Source organism: Neltuma alba, unplaced genomic scaffold (assembly GCF_004799145.2).
Source record: "Neltuma alba isolate B1F8T4 unplaced genomic scaffold, ASM479914v2 tig00011580_pilon, whole genome shotgun sequence".
Classification (NCBI taxonomy): Eukaryota; Viridiplantae; Streptophyta; class Magnoliopsida; order Fabales; family Fabaceae; genus Neltuma; species Neltuma alba.
This window is the reverse complement of record NW_021636233.1, coordinates 58,373-77,361: the sequence shown is the minus strand read 5'-3', so window position 1 is coordinate 77,361 and position 18,989 is coordinate 58,373. Positions and strand designations below refer to the sequence as shown.

Genomic DNA, 18,989 nt, shown 5'->3' with positions numbered 1-18,989 from the left:
GAGATCTAGGTAGCCTTCTTGGTAGAAGGAAGCGCTTGACCATTGAACATGTCTTCCCTCATCACAAGCCAATATTTTTGGAGGAATCTGCCAATACATCCATCTTATCCAATCTGAGTTGCTGAATCACCACGTCAATTTCCCCATCAGTCACTTGTGCACTAAGAACTTCCAGATGACTGCTACAAAAATGCTCCTCTATTAGCTTTTATTAGTTATCCTGCATTGTAACCCCATTACCATTGAAATCTTTTAACTTGAACATAAAATTGTTTCCCCTTCGTCTAGTTACCAAGTTGTGAAAGTATTTAGTGCCACAATCTCTTTTGTTCAAAATTTAATTATGCCGTCTAAGCCTACAGAGTTTCTTCACACTCCAACCAAAACTTGAACGTATTTTTCTATTCTTTTATCCAAAAACCATGATTCCCCATTCCAACTTGGTTTTGAAGATTCTTTAACATTCCTTCAGGAATTAATGTATTGTTTCTAATCCGTACTCTTTTGTTTTGATCCAAATTAGCATTTCTTCTTTAACAGTGCCTTCAAATTTGACTGAAGGAGGGCTTGTTCCGGTAAGAACTTAACAGTTGGGATTGTAAAAAAATTGTGATGCACTTGAACGTATGAAGAATGAAACTGATGGGCTTAGTTCAACCACTGGAGGTGACTGATGCGCTGGGAAATTATAAGGAGTTCGTGAGTTAAATTGATTATTGGCAGTGATTGTCTGATCTTTACATTGGAAGTTTGGAACATTTGAATCGGGAGTCTTTAATTACACTTTAATTCCATGTTCATAGCTTTATGAACGAATAACTTAATCTATATACTCTTCTGGTCCTTAATATAAGACCAATTTAACTAATTTGATTAGATTAAGGAAGTTAGGTAAGTTAGTTAATTATAAGAAAAGTGACACATTTTTCCTAAAACACCATAATCATCTTCCTTAATATCCCCTCTCTCTCTTCTACTTGATTATGATTGAGGGAGTATCCACAGGGTTAATTTAGAGAAAGTTGATAAATATGATAAATGAGTCTTATATTTATGACCAAAACCAACTTAAGAATTGGGTCCTATATTAAGGACCGGAGGAGTAATTAATACTACCTCCGGTCCTAATTATAAGAACCAATTAACTAATTTAAGAAGATTAAGGAAGTAAGTTGAGTTAGTTATTTGTCTTAAATAGGTGTTGTCTTTCCTAAAATATCTTTACTAATCAAGTCTATTAGCTAGAACTATAATTATTAGAAGGACTATCTTGGGAAAAATTGAGTAAATATGAGAGACAAAGTGGATTGGAATCTTATATTTAAGATCAAAATAAAAATCAAATAGAGTCTTATATTAAAAACCGGAGGTAGTATGATACTTTTACTGGTAGCTATAAGTGTTTTCTACATTCACGGAAACTCAGATATGAAACCTTGTGTTTAAACCGCCAAAACTCCTTTCACCAAGCCCAATGGGTCAATGCATATTGGTATTCCGTATATTCTGTACACATCCCCCCCACGCCCATATACTCCTCCGGTCCTTATTATAAACCCAATTTGACTTTTATTTGGTCTAATTATAAGACCCAATCCATTTTCTCTCTTATATTTATGCATTTTTTCCAAGATAATCCTTCTAATAATGATAGTTTTAGCCAATATACTTAATTAGCAGGATATTTTAGGAAACAACACTTATTTATTATAAATAACCAACTTAAACTTACTATCTTAATCTCCTCAAATAAGTCAATTGGGTCTTATAATTAGGATCGGAGGAGTATTATATTATAAATTAGAGGAGGTTTACCCGCGTGATATTCTTTTAGTCTGTCAGATTTCTGTAATTTTATGATTTGTACTAATGTAATAAAGACTTTTTAAATAAGTACTTTACTTATTGAAAAAATCACTAAAAAAACCGGAAATTTGAAAAATAAATTATTATCAAAACTCAAAACCTATACTATTATGGTCAAACCCATAATAATGTAAGGGCTTAGTTGAAATTTTTAATTTCATGATTTTTTTTTTGCGATTTTTCCTTACTTATTAGTATTAGTATAATTTTTTCCAACTTTTACAAACATCATTTTCTGTTTTGAGAAGGTATTATTTAATTTCTTTGTTAAAGACAGAAAATGAAATATTACTTTAAACCCAAAAAAAAATGCAAAACAAAACATATACTCAGTAATACTGCTAAAAATGAAAGTACTGAATTTTGTCTATTAAATCTTAAAATCTAAGTAACAAATTGATATAGGTAATTATTTATTTTATTTTTAAAATAGTACTGGTGTTGGCCAAAAACAACCGATTTATTTATTGATAAAAAGTTTGCTTGCGATAAAATATAAATTAATTTCGTTAGGCACTGACAACGCGAGGGATTCCAGGGATGGCGCAGATGCGTTCTTCCCAGCCAAGGGCCCTGACGCGGATGGAAATAGATGGCGGCAGCCCAGTTCTTCCCCGAGAGGTCATCACAAGCATTCTCATACGGCTTCCGGTAAAAGCCCTAATCCGATTTCAATGCGTGTGCAAAGAATGGAAAAATCTGTTCAAAACCTCGTCTTTCATCGCAGAACACCTTCAACACTCCACTCATCAAAACCCTTCTCTTATTTTTGAAGATTATGGCATACCTGATCCTTTTCGAGTATGTTTGCTTGATAGTGAGATGCGAGTCCTTGAAGTTCAGAGCGATCCTTTTTTTGATTCTAAACGATGTGTTTGGACCATCAATTCCTGCAATGGCTTGATCTGTCTTGGGATTGTTAATGTTCCTCGCTCTCTTTCCCTTTTAGTATGGAATCCAGCGACCAGAGAGACGAGACTGGTGTCTGAAGTTGTTGATGGTTGTGTTGATCGGACTTTACACGTAGGATTTGGATTTAGTCAAACTGTTAATGATTACAAGATAGTGAAAATTTGTGATTCTGAGAATGATTTTCTGGTTAATGAAGTGGAAGTGTATTCATTAAATAGAGGGACATGGAAAGAAGTAGAATTTGGAAAGTTAGATGGTGTAGGTATGATTTCGGGGGGTTTCGCTTTTAATGGAGCTATCTTTTGGGTTGGGTTAAAGCTAGCTGTGGACGAGGATGAAGATGATATCGAAATCATTGTGTCATTTGACATAGCTGCAGAAGTGTTTACATTAATACCGATGCCTCCTTTGCCTTCTCCGGTGATTAGTGCATCAGATCGCAAATATCTTACTGTATATGGCAACAAACTTGCCCTGCTATCTCATACTGTGAGTGAAGACTTCAAATCATCTTTGATTCATTTGTGGGTGATGGAGAAGGGTACATGTGCATCTAGGGAGAGATGGTGTTGCACTAAGAAATATACTAGCAGCCCCTATCTAGGCTGCAGGTTAGGCTACATGTTAGTTCCAGTGACTATTTGGAGGAATGAAGTTGTTTGCAATGTAACTGAAATGCCTTCCGATTATCTAATTGAAGATGAAGGTGAACCAGATGATGAACGAAGAATTGTTATGTTCAATATCACAACCAATGAATTTAGGACGCTTGATATCCGCAAATTTATCCTTGGTTATGGAATTTTCAATTATTCAGAAAGCCTTGTACCAGTTGGTAACATGCACGTTGAACAGCTTTGTTTTTAAATCTTGATTATGATATTTCATATTTACTTTGTTTAAGCACTGTTGGAAGACATAAACCTACAAGAGTTTAGTTCATTCTGTAACTGCAAGGCTTCATGTCCTTTAGTGATTTTATCAAGAATGATTAATGCAGATATGCAATGACAGATGTTTGTAGGTTTATTGGACTTATCTGTGATATCAGGTTATTCAGTTTTTCTTTTTTTCCAAAGATGGGCATGTATTTTAGTTGCTAGTGTGTGTATTGTTCGGGGCTAGTTATTTGCCTAATAAATATACCTATTATTCTATATAGTAATATGTGAAGGAAGGAAAGTAAGTTTTGATTAATTTGTAATGGATAAATGAATTAAATACACTGGTTTGTGACTTTGTGTAAGTAGTAGTCCTTCTTACTGTTTGTGCTTTTTGTCATTTTGGATACATGATCCCTCCTTATATTCAATCTTTTTTCATTGGTACTCTTTCAAGTAGCATGTGCTTTTCAAGATTCTTGGTTTCCTTAGCTTGTAGCATGAAAGATAGAATTATTATTTTCGATGCAGAAATGTAATAAATCACCATGTTTCCTGCAATCAGATTGAACACTTGTGCGTATTCTGCGTTTGAAATAATGTTTCCTGCCATCAGAATGGAGATACCAATGGAGCTTTTGTGAATACCTCCGTTATTGAAGTTTCTTTTTGAATGAATAAAGCAAGGAGCAAGTTTAACTAAATTCCATTTTCTTTTTTCCTTTTTTTTTTCTTTTTCTAAAATGTATGTGACCATGAATTTATATTAAGAATTCCTTGTATCTTGCCAAATAAAATGTGTTTTTGGGTTGACCTCTAAGAAATTATCTTCAAAATACTTGCTTACCTCTCAATGTTTATGCTTATAGAAGGCCTCTTGTTTTTTGGTTACAATGGTTTTGCTTGCTCTATGTTTATATTGTGTTGGAACTCTGTCATACATACGAATTCTGATCATATTATTTTGATTAGGTTCAACTGAAGGTTATATGTTTATTTCTTTTCTTAAGTAATTAAAAAAGTTAGGGACTTAGATGGTGGAGGTATAACTTACTAACGGTTTCACTCGTAATGGAGCTATTTTTTGGTTTAGGTCTAAACTAGGTGCAAAGGAGGATGAAGATGATATTAATTTGGTATGCAATAACATATGTTAGTAGCTTTATCTGAATTATCTATGATATGATATACTACCTCTCTACCTTAACATAATATATAAGTCAACTAATTTGAGTAAATTAAAGAAGTTTGTTAAGTTAGTTATTTATGATAAATAGTTGTTATTTTTTCTAAAATATTTTTGCTAATAATATGTATTAGTTAGAATTACTGTTTGATAAAGCTTTTAACATATTTGGCCAAAAAAAAAAAATAAAGCTTTTAACATATACAAATATTATAAAGATTATTTTGAAAAAAATAGATGAACATGAAAGACAAAATATATTGAAATTTTATATTTACGATCAAATTGAATATCAAATTAATTTTTATATTAAAGATCACAGGTAATATGTTTTAGTTGGTCTGTGGATTGTTTGGGATATTATCTAACCAATATACCTATTATTCTGTGTAATAGGTGGGGGAATAATGCAAGCGAAGAGAACATAAGTTTAAGTTTTTTCGGTAAAAAAAAAAGTTTCTGCCTTTTTTGTTCATTTCTTCAGGATAAATAAATTAAATGCATTAGTTTGTGGCTTCATTTAGCTAGCGGTTAAACATGAGTTTAGTTTCACCTTTTGATGGCTTTATTGCAGTGACCAAGGGACTAGCAGAACCCTCAGTAAACACAATGCCAGTATGGTCAAGCAAATCTCGGATATGTCTACATTGAGATGCTAAACTTGTGTGATCATCTGAGTTTCGGACTTCAATAACTATTAAAAGAAAAAACTTTATTCGGCTCTAACTATAAGAATAATTTTATAGTATAATTTACACTATAAAATGGAATTCACGACCAGAGGAGCAATTAATTTCACCAACATCCTTTGGCATAAATTTGTCATAAAGCAATTACTTTAGTTGAGAAATACTACTTCCGGTATTTAATATAAGACCTTGTTTGACTTTTATTTTAATCCTAAATATAAGATCCCAATCTACTTTGACTCTCATATTTATGTATTTTTTTAAGATAGTCCTTCTAATAGTGATAGTCCTAACTAATACTCTTGATTAGTAAGGATATTTTAGGAAAGACAATACCTATTTATTACAAATAATTAATTTAACTTTTTTTTTAATCTCTTAAAATTAGTCAACTAGTTCTTATAATTAGAAACGGAGGTAATATATACTTATGAGAATCCTAGGAGTAGATTATCATCCATATAGAGTGAAATTTAGGTTTGAGCAAAGGAAAAACCCAGGGAGTGTCAAACTCAGAACTTCATATTTAAGAAAATTCAGGAAAAAAAAAAAGGTTATTGGCATTATGAGGCTGAAAGACTCCTGCTAATGCAATTAATAATTTAATGACAGAAAAATTGATCAAAATATTATATTGAAATTATTTTTATAAGGATGGCATTTTTTATGTATTTAATAATATACTGAATATAGAGTCTGTAATTATTATAATTTTTTAACGATCTGTTTATTATTGATAGTGGCGAAAAAAAAAATTCATTATTGATTAAAAGAAATTTTCAATGAAAAAGAAATAAAAGCATACATGACACACCATTATAAACCTCAACCCCAGCGGAGAGTCGGAACAATGAACCGGATTCCTAATCAATCTGGTCGAAAGTATCAAACATATTACTCTCTCTTGTTTGGATTTTATATTACCTTTACTTTTTACTTAGTTCGAAATAATGTTATGTTGTAGTAATTTCATTTTGCTGGTAGTTTGTATTTGAATTTTTTTTAACCAAATATACACACACATATGAATGTTTGATTTACTTGGGAATTAATTATAAATCTTTTTATACTTTTTTAATTAAAACTGTTTCGTTTACGAATTAAGCGCCTGGTCGATTGCTTTCCCTCCGAAACTCGGACTGCCATTCTTCGCAGCCGAGCGCCATGAAGCAAACGGTAATAGATCTCGGCAATCCAGTTCTTCTTCAAGAAATCATCATAAACATACTCATACGGCTTCCGATAAAATCCCTAATACGATTTCAATGTGGGTGCAAACATTGGAAAAATCTCTTCAAAACCCCGTCTTTCATAGCTGAGCACCTCCATCACTCCGCTCATCAAAACTCTTCTCTTCTTTTCGAAGATAAGGACGAATGTGGTCGTTTGCGCTTACGTTTGTTTGATCCTGATATGCAAGTCCTTGAATTTAAGAACGAACGTTTTATCGGTTCTGTGCGGCGTCGTTGGATTGTCGATTCCTGCAACGGCCTGCTCTGTGTTATTGGTAAAAATCATTCCATTTATTTGTGGAATCCAGCTATTAGAGATGTTAGAAGAGTGCCCAAAGCTATTAACTGGTTTGAGAATGATGATTTCTATTTAGGATTTGGATTCAGTCCAATTGTTAATGATTACAAGATAGTGAAACTTTATGTTTCTGGGGCTGATGATGATCTGGTTAATCTAGTAGAGGTGTATTTGTTAAGCACAGGATCATGGTACGAAGTTGAATTTGATGATTTAGATGGTGTAGCTATTAGTTCTAACGGTTTCAATATTAATGGAAATGGAGCTATCTTTTGGTCTGGCTTAAAGCTAGGTGTGGAAGAGGATGGTGAAGATGATATTGATTTGATAGTTTCATTTGACATAGAAAGGGAGTATTTACATTGATTCCAATACCTACTTCAGCCTCTACATATTCAGAACATCTCAATGGTCTTGCTATATATGAGAACAAACTTGCTATGCTTTCTCACACTCTGAGTGGAGACCTTGAATCCTCTTTGGTTGAATTGTGGGTGATGGAGGAGGATACAGGTGCATCTAGGGAGAGATGGAATTGGACAATTAGATATACGAGCAAGCCCTATTTAGGCCTATGGTTACTCCCAGTGACTATTTGGAAGAATGAAATTATCTGTGATATTACTGTATTGCCCGAAGACATTACTAAAACTAAAGCCGAAGTGGAGAATGCTGAGCAGAAAATTGTTATGTCCAATCTCACTACTAATGAATTCAAGATGTATGCTATTCGCAGAGCTGGTGGTCTTGGTTATGGTTTTTTCAATTATGCTGAAAGCCTTGTTGCAGTTAACAACATCCAAATTGAGTAGTCTTGATAGCATGTTTACTTTTTTTAAGCACTTATGGTGGAATTGGACACGAGACTCTACTTCATTCTGTGACTATAATAGTTGATGACCTTTTGAGACTTTATCTATAATGATGAATTATGGATGCAGATGTGCGATAACAGGTGTTTGTAGCCCTACTTGACTTGTATATTATATCAGGTTATTTAGTTTTCTTCCAAATATGGAAGAAAAGTAAGTGGAGTACATTTGACTTCCCTGCATCTTCATTCATTTCTAATTAAATACATTCATTTGTGACTTTGTGGAATTATGTCCTCATATTTCCAATATTAGTGTTTTTTTTTTTGGGGGGGGGGGGGGACTTGTGAATACGTCATCTTTCATCATAGGACGCCATAACTACCTACTCTGCTCACCAAGATTGCTTGTCCGTGCTTTTGCAACAAGTATTCAACTATTCATTGGTTGGCTTCCTTTGAAGCTCGATTATTGGTTTAATCAGTTATGCGTTCTTCAAGTATTCCTTTTTTTTTGGGATGAAGATCCTTTCACATGTGAGGATACCTATTTCTGCTTTTATTTGTATTTCTCCTTTTATTTTCAAGCAAAATATAACATCTCAACTAGTAAAATTGCTAGTAATAACCATTAAGAACAAGAACTAAAACTGTCTCATAAGTAAGAATTGCTTTCTTTTTTCTCAGAATAAGAATTGCTTTTTTCCCCCTCAGAATCTTTGGGCACCGACCAGATACCAAGAGAAAGATGACAAGCAAGCTAGTATGTTGTAGTATTTGCAGCATCCAAAGATTTTCTTTTTAATACTTATGAGCGAGAATTTTTAACTAGGAATTTGTTTTCTGTATCCAATTCTCTACCCATAAGATGCCGCTGCCTTGGAGTTTTGAGATCCTTAAAGGATTTACGTGGTACAGACCTCTTAAATGTCAGTATCCTTCTATCATGATATTCAGATTTCATCTCATCTAATTATTCTACAAGCATCCTTATCCTATTGATTTTCTTTTCCCATGGCATATTATTTCACAAATGTCAGTACAGGGACATGATATTCCGGGACATGATATTCCAGGACATGAAGGCTTCCAACTATAATATTTCAGTTTTCAGGTTAGTTTATGAATTGTTGAGTACTCAGACTTCCCACATCTATTTAATTTTACCTTATTCTATGCCTGCTATTACACATTTGGGTCATGCTCAATTTGATCCTTTTGAGTTTTTAATATTTCTAATTGCACTTGTGTTAAGATGATCACACCTTAATTTTATATTGTCCTTGTTTTCTAAAGGAATAAGGAAGTGGAACTTGATATGCACCAATTCATTAAGGAATTGCATGAAATGAATAAGGAATCAGCAACAAAGTTGCAGGTCCCTGTTGTGGAGCAAGATGGACTCCCATGCAATCTGATTATTTTTCCTCAATTTTTAGTAAAGCCTTCACATATCCTTCTTGGGCACATTTTGGTATTAGCTTCACTATGGACTTAAGTCTTCAGACAGGTAATCAACAATATGATGGGAATTATTTGCAGGGATGTGGAATGACTTGAATGTTGAGGTGGAATAACTATTAAAATCCTGATATGTAGAGAGGCGCATTCTCTCTGGTAAAAAAGAAAGAGGGGCACATTGTGGGAAGCAATGAAATAAAGTTCCAAAACTTTTACTCCAAGTGATTAGCTTTCTTAGACATAATTAGAAATTTAGAACTACTTACCTCTCAATTTAGGTTATTATTGCTTTAATATTTTTTTGGTAGGTTTCAAAAGTAAGGAGGGAATTGGGTAGCTAGCTTTCTCAAACTTTAATATTAAATGGTTAGATTTTTTTTTGGGCAGGTTTCAATTGAAATATCACGCCTTCTGGCTTCTAGGCAATGATGTGGCTAAATCTTCACATTTTCTTTTATTAAATTTTTTTCCTTTTTCAGGAATATGTTATTTAATCAAGGAAAAATGATAATAAAAGAAGCTGAAAATTTATAAATGTCAAATAAAGAATGTCCATAAAAATTTGTTATTTTTTATAAATTTAGAGTTGTCAATATCAAATAAAATATTGTTACCAAACTTGATTTGATATTTAGTAATTTTTAACTTCTTTTCTTCGTTCTCCCTTTAATCAATACAGAATAAGTAGTATGCATTTTTTTTTTAATATTTAGTGATTTAAAGTTTTTTCCGGACCGAAGGTTTGATTTAGTTTAATAAATTGGCCTAAAAAAAAACTTAGATAACGTAAAAAGTATGGAAAGCAAGAGTTAGAGGAAAAAAATATGAGGGAATATATATTTTTGTTTGTTTGAGTAAAAAATATAATTAGAAGAAAAGCTGAGGGGCAAAATATGCCCAGAACTCTCATTTTCTATTCAAAAGTGGGGCGCTTTTGAAAAGGAAATGTATTATCCAAACTTGTTGCAAAATGAGAAAAGAAAAAGAGAAAATTACAAATAAAAACCCTTTAATATGTAAAATTAGGAGTGTTCAATTTGTCCTCCCGTCCTGGTATCTTGGGTCGGGATGGGAACAGTGACTAGGATAGGATGTGACACAAGACGGGGTTGTCTATCCCGTCCTGTCCTAGGATTTTTTTTTAAAAAATTATTTATGAATAATTATTATTAAATTATTTAATTTACTTATTAATAATAATTATTATTTTTATAGTGAATTTTAGCTCGTAAGTTGTAGTATTATTTTAACAAAATCTCATTCCTTAATAAAATAATTCATAAAGACATTATATAGTGTTTTTTTTCCTGTATTTTTTATAGTATTATTTTTACATCTTTTTTATACTATATAATTGAGTTTTCTACATAATTTTTTAATGATGTTTTTATCTTTAGAAGCCCAATAAAAAATAAGCATTATAACATAAAAATTCATATAAAAAATTTTTTTTTTAAAAGAGGGAAGCGGGACGTCCCTGTCCCGTTTCAATCCCGATGGGACGTGACGGGACACTAGACAAAATCTCTGTCCCGTCCCTATTCATCGGGATGGGACTAGTCCCGATCGCGTTCCGTCCGGTCCCATGAACACCCTTATGTAAAATTGTGATTTGGGACTTTAAATTTGAAAAATAGCAAATAAGGATCAGATCTTACTTTTGCAAATATAAAATGTTGATGAAATGTCTGAAATGTCTCTCAGTCAAATTGTAATTTGGTCTACTGAAATTGTAATTCGTTAAAGTGAACTTGTCATTTCCTATAGTCAACTCTTTATTTGGTGTGCTCTCAACTAAGTTGTAATTTGATCTATTGTAGTTGCCATTCGCTAAAATAAACTTGTCATTTTTCATAGTCAATTTGTCATTTGGCTCAATGACATTTCAGAAATTTCACCACAATTTCATATTTACAAAAGTAAGATTGAGTTTTTATTTGCTATTTTTCAAATTAAAAACCCCAAATCGCAATTTTATATATTAGGGGTTTTTATTTGTAATTTTTTCAAAGAAAAATGTGGGCTGATATCTTTTTCATACAAGTTTTATTATCATTGTGAAAATAGTCAAATTTCCTTTTTACCCTATTTATTCAAACATAAAGAGATAAAACATTTTTCTAACAAGTAGTTGGTTAAAATAGTAAGCGGATTTATTTTTATTAAAAAAAAAGAATACAAATTCAAATCATGAAAAGCACACTTATTAAGAGAGTTTTAATTTTGACGTTCTTAGCTAAACAAATATTAGTTTTAAACCTAAAGTGACTTGATAAAAAAAAAAAGAGATAACAACATTTTTTTTTTGCCCTTTTCCCTTTTTTTTTAAAAGAAAAAGGGATAATTAATGTGCAAGTCTTCATAGTTTCAACTTTTTTCTAATCAAGTCCCTATAATTTTTTTTTCTTTTTATCAAATCCTTATTATTTTGCTTTTTTTTTTAATTAGGCCATTTTAGTTTTTATTTTTTATTCCATAAATAATAATATTTTATAAATAATGAATTATTATAATAATCTTATGTTAATATTATTTTAAATTTTTAGTTAAGCATATACATTATTTATTTTTCAATTCCAATTTTTATATCTATAAAATTCATATTATAATAATAAAATTTTTTAAAATTAGAATATAATTATAAATAATTTATAGTTAAGTATGATCGATTATTTCCATTAATTATTAATTACTAAATAATTATATTAATGATTTTTTCAACTATAAAATTATTAATTTGAAAATAAAATTAAGTTTAAAGAATAAAGTTAATAAATAATTTTTTAAAACTACGAAGAACTTAATTAAAAAATAAATAAAACTATAAGGACTTGATAAAATAAAATAAAAAGACCTAACTTAAAACATGTGAAAGTAAAAAGATCTAAAAAAAATTTTTTTATAAAAACCTGATTAAAAATTATATAAAACTATAAGGATCTCAAGATTAATTATCTCAAAAAAAAATCATAAACAATAAATAGAGGAAATTACGTATGTGAGATTTTGTTAAGTCCACCTTGATGAATTTTAGGATTTATTGAAAAGTAAATAAAACTGGGCTTTAAAATGAAATATGTTCCTTTTGTTTTGAAAAAAGCGGGTACAGTTCCCCATCACGCTGCGCGTTTCCCGATTGATTATGGAGTGTTTGGATGAAACCAAACTATGATTTAAAAAATAATTTTTAGAGAATAGATTTTGGGAAAAATAGATTTTGTGAAGAATAGATTTTGTAAAAAAATGATTCTGAGAAATGAGAGTATTTGGATAGTTGTTATCAGAAGCACTTTTTATATATATAAATTACTAAAAAAAAGCATAAGTTGATATGATAATTACATAAAATATAGATTTTATGATATATTTTAATTTGAAGAAATAAAATTATTAATAATATATTTTTTACCAACATAATTAATAATACATAAGATAATGTAATTAATAAATAATTAATATATGTATATATGTTTATAAGATATAAGGTTAAATGTGTTTATTAAAAAATAATTGAGAAATGTTAAAATCATATTATTGTTGAGATCTACTCTGATAGGTATAATTATATTTTCCAATTTGAACCAGAAGCAGAATGGATCACTTCTCCTGAAATCATGGTTTTGGATTCCAAAATCATGATTTTGGCCTAAACTATGATTTCAGATTATTGGCCCAAAATTGATACTGTTTGGATGACATCCCACTCAAATCATGGTTTTGCCTTCCAAACAATGGTTTTGGGAGCCATCCAAACAGGCCCTATGTATTAAAGTATTTAATGAAACGCATTTGAACTAATTTTTGAGAAAATCATGAAAAAAAATCATGGAAATTGAAAAATTATATACAAATACTTATTCAAAAATTGCTGTCAAAACCCATAATACGGTGAAAACCCATACTAATATTGTAACAGGTATTTATTTATAATTTTTTTATTTTAGCCTTTTTTGTGAGTTTCCGCTAATTTTTACTATTTAGCGATTTATTGATTTAAAAGGTCAAAAAATATTTCACCAAAGCGAAAATATAACCGCTCGACATTTCGTGGCTTGTTCTGCTATTATCTCCTCGAATCCCTAATGTTCCGGTTGGATAGGAAGAAAAATTAAGAAGGAAAATGAAAAAAAAATTAAGGAACAAATATTATCACCCCCATTTTGTTTAAAATAAAAAAAAGGAAAAAAGGTCAATATATGAATAATTAAAATATTTTTTATCTCAAAATATATTATATTTAAAATCAAATTAAAGATCATAATAAAAATTTATATGAACATTAATATTATCAAATAATTTAAAGTTAAATTAATTAACAAAAATATATTATCATATGAGTATATTTGAAACTTAAGTAGTTTAGTAAAATTTTTTATTTTTAATAGAAAATTAAAATGTGGATAATTTTTAAGTTAAATATAATAAAAATAAATAAGATATATATTATTTAAAATTATTATTAAATAATAAAAATTTATTATAAAAGCTGAAAGAGATGGAGAAATATATGTGTATATACATGTAGAGTCCGTATAAATTTTGAATGTGAAAAAATAGAGATTATATGTTGGTTTGAAATTTGACAGTAATGATGTAATTTTTTTAGATTATAAAGTAGTCGTAAATAAAATAAAAAAATTGCATTAAAAGCATCTAATATAAGGAAGACTATATCATAAATGTGAGTTTTCTTCTTAATTTTTTAATACGTGAAGAAAAAAGTTGGGAAAAAAAACATCCCATTTTTTCTCTTATTTTTTTTTCTTCCGTTTTTCTCTCCTTATCTAATTTTTTTTAAAAAAAAAACTCATTTTTTTCATCGTTTTCTTTTTTAGTTCTCTCCCCTCCCTTGTTTTCTCTCCAAGGAAACAAAGGGTAGTTGTTCCGAAAATCTTCGTTGATTCTTTGACAAAAGGAAACCTTCGTCGATTGCCGAGGCTTTAGGGAGACCTGTTCTTCCCAAGCGATAACTATGAAGAAGATAGTAAGTGACGACGACGTACCATTTCTTTCTGAGGAAATTATCTTCAACATTTTGAAACGACTTCCTGCAAAATCCCTAATCCGATTTCAATGTGTCTGCAAACATTGGAAAAATCTCATCGAAAGCCCATCTTTCGTGGCCGACCACCTCCACCATTCCACTCATCAAAGCCCTTGTCTTCTCTTTGAGCCGTATGATAGCGATGCTCCTTTGAACTTGTATTTGCTTGATTGCGAGATGCAAGCCCGTCAGGTTCCGAAGCATCCTTTGATTGATTATTTGGAGTTCGGTTGGGTAATTGGTTCGAGCAATGGCTTGCTCTGCGTTGACATCAGTGACGATCGTGCATCTCATCCTGCCCTTTTATTGTGTAATCCAGCTATTAGAGAAGTCAGACCGGTTCCCACAACTTCTGGTGTTATAACCGGTTCTATAGGATTTGGGTTCAGTCCGATTGTTAATGATTACAAGATTGTAAGAATTTATGTTAATGAGATGTTTGGAAATGTGGAAGTATACTCCGTAAAAACAGGGTCATGGAAGGGAGTAGAAGTGGGGATCTTAGATGGTCTAAAGATTACTTCTTGCAGTTTCACTGCTAACGGAGATATCTTTTGGTTTGGGTTTACGCTGGAGGAGGAGGAGGATGAAATTGGTTACATTGTGGGTGGAAATGGTCATCATGTGATAATTTCGTTTGACATAGCAATGGAAGTGTTTACATTGTTGCCAATGCCTAATTTACCCCCTGGGTCACATCAAAATAGACTCACTACATATGAGAACAAACTTGCAATGCTTTCTTATCGTGGGATTGAAAATTCTAAATCTTCTTTGATTGATTTGTGGGTGATGGAGGGATGGAGTTGGACAAAGAAATACACTAGTAACCCGTATCCATGCTTCTTAGACCCCATGACTGTTTGGAGGAATGAAATTGTTTGCAGGATTTCAGCTGGACGTGAAATGGAGAATGACGAACCAAACACTATTTTGCTCAATCTTACTACAAAAGAAGTTACAGAGTTTACTGTTGGCAGAAGTCACGATGCTCATTGTATTTTCAATTATGTAGAAAGCCTTGTACCAGTTGGAGGAATGAAATTATTTGCAATGTATGTGTAGCACCTGGACCTGTTGGTGATATTGAAGGTAATGTGGAAAATGACGAACTATTCAACCTCGCCATTGATGAACTCAGCTTGGTATTTTCAATTAGGTAGTTAACATTTACTAGTTGGCCACATCCACATTGAAGAAACTAGATCTTAAGTATTTAGTATTTACTGTTATATTGCAGATTGCTTAGTTTAAGGCCTTTTATTGAAATGACCCTATGCTCTATTTATTTTGTTTTTATGTTTCCTTCATGAGAAGGAAAACTGAGCACCTGGCTTCCGTAAATAGCTAATATGCAACTCATGGATGGAGACTTTTGATGAATGGAATATTTTTGGTGCCTATGTTGTTCAGTTAGCTTACCCCCTCTTTCTTATCTCACCCTCGCCCTCTCTGTTCTGCAATTCTTCCCCATATTTCTTCATTTCCCCCTCTATTTGCATCATTCTGGCATCAGTTAGATTGTGTTTTGCATCACTGTATTTGGTCCTATCTATTATATCATGTTGTTCAGTTCTCTTTCAAGATGATGCATAATTTAGTTGCTGGGTGTGTGGACTACATGGAATTTTCTATTAGATGAGAAGGAAGTAGAGTAAGTGAGTTGCGGTTTCATTTAATTCATCCTGGTACAGTAAAGCAAATATCATGGATGAAAGAAAATATTGATTTTATAATATCTAAAATAACAAAATTACTAAATAATAAAATAGATTTTCTTTAATAATTATCACTAAAAAAAATAAAAAAAATTTTTTTTAATGAAATTTACTCAATAAATCAGATTTCATATCAACAAATTATTAGAAACTCATATACTTTTCAAGTTAAGCAGATATCTAGTACCTAATTTTTAAAACATTTAGGGACTATTAAGAAGCATTGAACATTAGAAATAATAATTGGAATTGATATTAAGAAAATAGTATTTAGTATACTGGAAGTACCTTATAAATATAATGAGAGTATAAAGTTGCCATAAATAAAATAAAAAATTATGTTAAAGGCAGAATATGTGTTCGTTCATCCAATGAACAGTTGGTTGAGCTGGTAAGTAGGCTCGTCTCCCGTAAGGATGAGAACATGTGTTCAAATCTAGGGAAGCGCTCTTGTTGGGAGAGGGGACAACCACCGCTAGAAAACCGCGGCACTCCTTCCCCTCGAGTCCGGATTAGTCAGTTGCCAATAGGTACCGGATTACCGAGTGGTGTATTACAAAAAAAAAAAAAGAGAAAGAATATACAATAAATGTGAGTTTTCTTCTTATTTTTATTTCATGTATGAAGAAAAAATTTCAAAACAAAATAACGTGACCCGTATTCTATTTTTTCTTTATTTTTTTTCCCCTTCTGCTTTTCTCTCCTTATCTCAATAAAAATTAACAAAAAAACTTAATTTTTTCCTCGTTTTCTTTTTTATATCTTTCTCCTCCCTTGTTTTCTCTCCGTGGAAACCAAAAACCCTCGGTGATTCTTTGACAAAAAGAAACCTTCGTCGATTGCCGAGGCTTTAGGGAGATCTGTTCTTCCCAAGCGATAACTATGAAGAAGGTAGTAAATGATAACGACGTACCATTTCTTTCCGACGAAACTATCCTCAACATTTTCAGACGACTTCCTGCAAAATCCCTAATCCGATTTCAATGTGTCTGCAAACATTGGAAAAATCTCATCAAAAGCCCATCTTTCGTGGCCGACCACCTCCACCATTCCACTCATCAAAGCCCTTGTCTTCTCTTTGAGCCGTATCATAGAGGTGGTCCTTTGAACTTACATTTACTTGATTGCGAGATGCAAGCCCGTCAGGTTCCGAAGCATCCTTTGATTGATTATTTGAAGTTCGGTCGGGTAATTGGTTCGAGCAATGGCTTGCTCTGCGTTGACATCAGTGACGATCGTGCATCTCATCCTGCCCTTTTATTGTGTAATCCAGCTATTAGAGAAGTCAGACCGGTTCCCACAACTTCTGGTGTTATAACCGGTTCTATAGGATTTGGGTTCAGTCCGATTGTTAATGATTACAAGATTGTAAGAATTTATGTTAATGAGATGTTTGAAAAAGTGGAAGTATACTCCGTAAAAACAGGGTCATGGAAGGGAGTAGAATTGGGGATCTTTGATGGTCTAAAGATTACTTCTTGCAGTTTCACTGCTAACGGAGATATCTTTTGGTTTGGGTTTACGCTGGAGGAGGAGGAGGATGAAATTGGTTACATTGTGGGTGGAAATGGTCATCATGTGATAATTTCGTTTGACATAGCAATGGAAGTGTTTACATTGTTGCCAATGCCTAATTTACCTCCTGAGTCACATCAAAATAGACTCACTACATATGAGAACAAACTTGCAATGCTTTCTTATCGTGGGATTGAAAATTCTAAATCTTCTTTGATTGATTTGTGGGTGATTGATTTGTGGGTGATGGAGGGATGGAGTTGGACAAAGAAATACACTAGTAACCCGTATCCATGCTTCTTAGACCCCATGACTGTTTGGAGGAATGAAATTGTTTGCGGGATTTCAACTGGACGTGAAATGGAGAATGACGAACCAAACACTATTTTGCTCAATCTTACTACAAAAGAAGTTACAGAGTTTACTGTTGGCAGAAGTCACGATGCTCATTGTATTTTCAATTATGTAGAAAGTCTTGTACCAGTTGGAGGAATGAAATTATTTGCAATGTATGTGTAGCACCTGGACCTGTTAGTGATGTTGAAGGTAATGTGGAAAATGACGAACTATTCTACCTCTATTCAACCTCGCCACTGATGAACTCATCTTGGCATTTTCAATTATGTAGTTAACATTTACTAGTTGGCCACATCCACATTGAAGAAACTACATCTTAAGTATTTAGTATTTACTGTTATATTGCAGATTGCTTAGTTTAAGGACTTTTATTGAAATGACCCTATGCTCTATTTATTTTGTTTTTATGTTTCCTTCATGAGAAGGAAAACTGAGCACCTGGCTTCCGTAAATAGCTAATATGCAACTCATGGATGGAGACTTTTGATGAATGGAATATTTTTGGTGCCTATGTTGTTCAGTTAGCTTACCCCCTCTTTCTTATCTCACCCTCGCCCTCTCTGTTCTGCAATTCTTCCCCATATTTCTTCATTTCCCCCTCTATTTGCATCATTCTGGCATCAGTTAGATTGTGTTTTGCATCACTGTATTTGGTCCTATCTATTATATCATGTTGTTCAGTTCTCTTTCAAGATGATGCATAATTTAGTTGCTGGTGTGTGGACTACATGGAATTTTCTATTAGATGAGAAGGAAGTAGAGCAAGTGAGTTGCGGTTTCATTTCATTCATCCTGGTACAGTAAAGCAAATATCATGGATGAAAGAAAATATTTATGAAATCACTGAGATATGATAACATAAAATTTTAACGTAACTAAATAATAAATGACGTCAATATATAAAAATATTATAAGATCTAAAATAAAAAAATTACTAAATAATAAAATAGATTTTCTTTATAAATTATAACTAAATAAAAAATAATTTTTTAATGAAATTTACTCAATAAATCAGATTT

At 31.9% G+C, this 18,989-nt stretch overlaps 4 protein-coding genes and 1 long non-coding RNA gene across 5 annotated transcripts; all 5 read left to right on the top strand.

Annotated features, from left to right (window-relative positions):
* Window positions 1-2,406: 2,406 nt before the first annotated feature.
* LOC114715263 (putative F-box protein At3g10430) lies at window positions 2,407-3,645 on the top strand. The gene has a single exon (XM_028900058.1). It carries the CDS (start codon window positions 2,407-2,409, stop codon window positions 3,643-3,645), a length of 1,239 nt encoding a protein of 412 aa, XP_028755891.1.
* Window positions 3,646-6,698: 3,053 nt separating this feature from the next.
* LOC114715262 (F-box/kelch-repeat protein At3g06240-like) lies at window positions 6,699-7,876 on the top strand. Its single transcript, XM_028900057.1, has 2 exons — window positions 6,699-7,371; window positions 7,449-7,876. The coding sequence occupies exons 1-2, from the start codon at window positions 6,699-6,701 to the stop codon at window positions 7,874-7,876; spliced, it is 1,101 nt and encodes a 366-aa protein (XP_028755890.1).
* A 734-nt stretch (window positions 7,877-8,610) lies between these two features.
* On the top strand, window positions 8,611-9,695 carry LOC114715251 (uncharacterized). Its single transcript, XR_003737542.1, has 3 exons — window positions 8,611-8,638; window positions 8,744-8,989; window positions 9,172-9,695. It is a non-coding gene; the product is annotated as an uncharacterized LOC114715251 (long non-coding RNA).
* Window positions 9,696-14,308: 4,613 nt separating this feature from the next.
* On the top strand, window positions 14,309-15,629 carry LOC114715261 (putative F-box protein At3g16210). Its single transcript, XM_028900056.1, has 3 exons — window positions 14,309-15,377; window positions 15,446-15,525; window positions 15,621-15,629. The coding sequence occupies exons 1-3, from the start codon at window positions 14,309-14,311 to the stop codon at window positions 15,627-15,629; spliced, it is 1,158 nt and encodes a 385-aa protein (XP_028755889.1).
* Window positions 15,630-16,980: 1,351 nt separating this feature from the next.
* Window positions 16,981-18,132, top strand: LOC114715260 (putative F-box/LRR-repeat/kelch-repeat protein At1g11620). Its single transcript, XM_028900055.1, has one exon. It carries the CDS (start codon window positions 16,981-16,983, stop codon window positions 18,130-18,132), a length of 1,152 nt encoding a protein of 383 aa, XP_028755888.1.
* The last annotated feature ends 857 nt before the right edge of the window (window positions 18,133-18,989 follow it).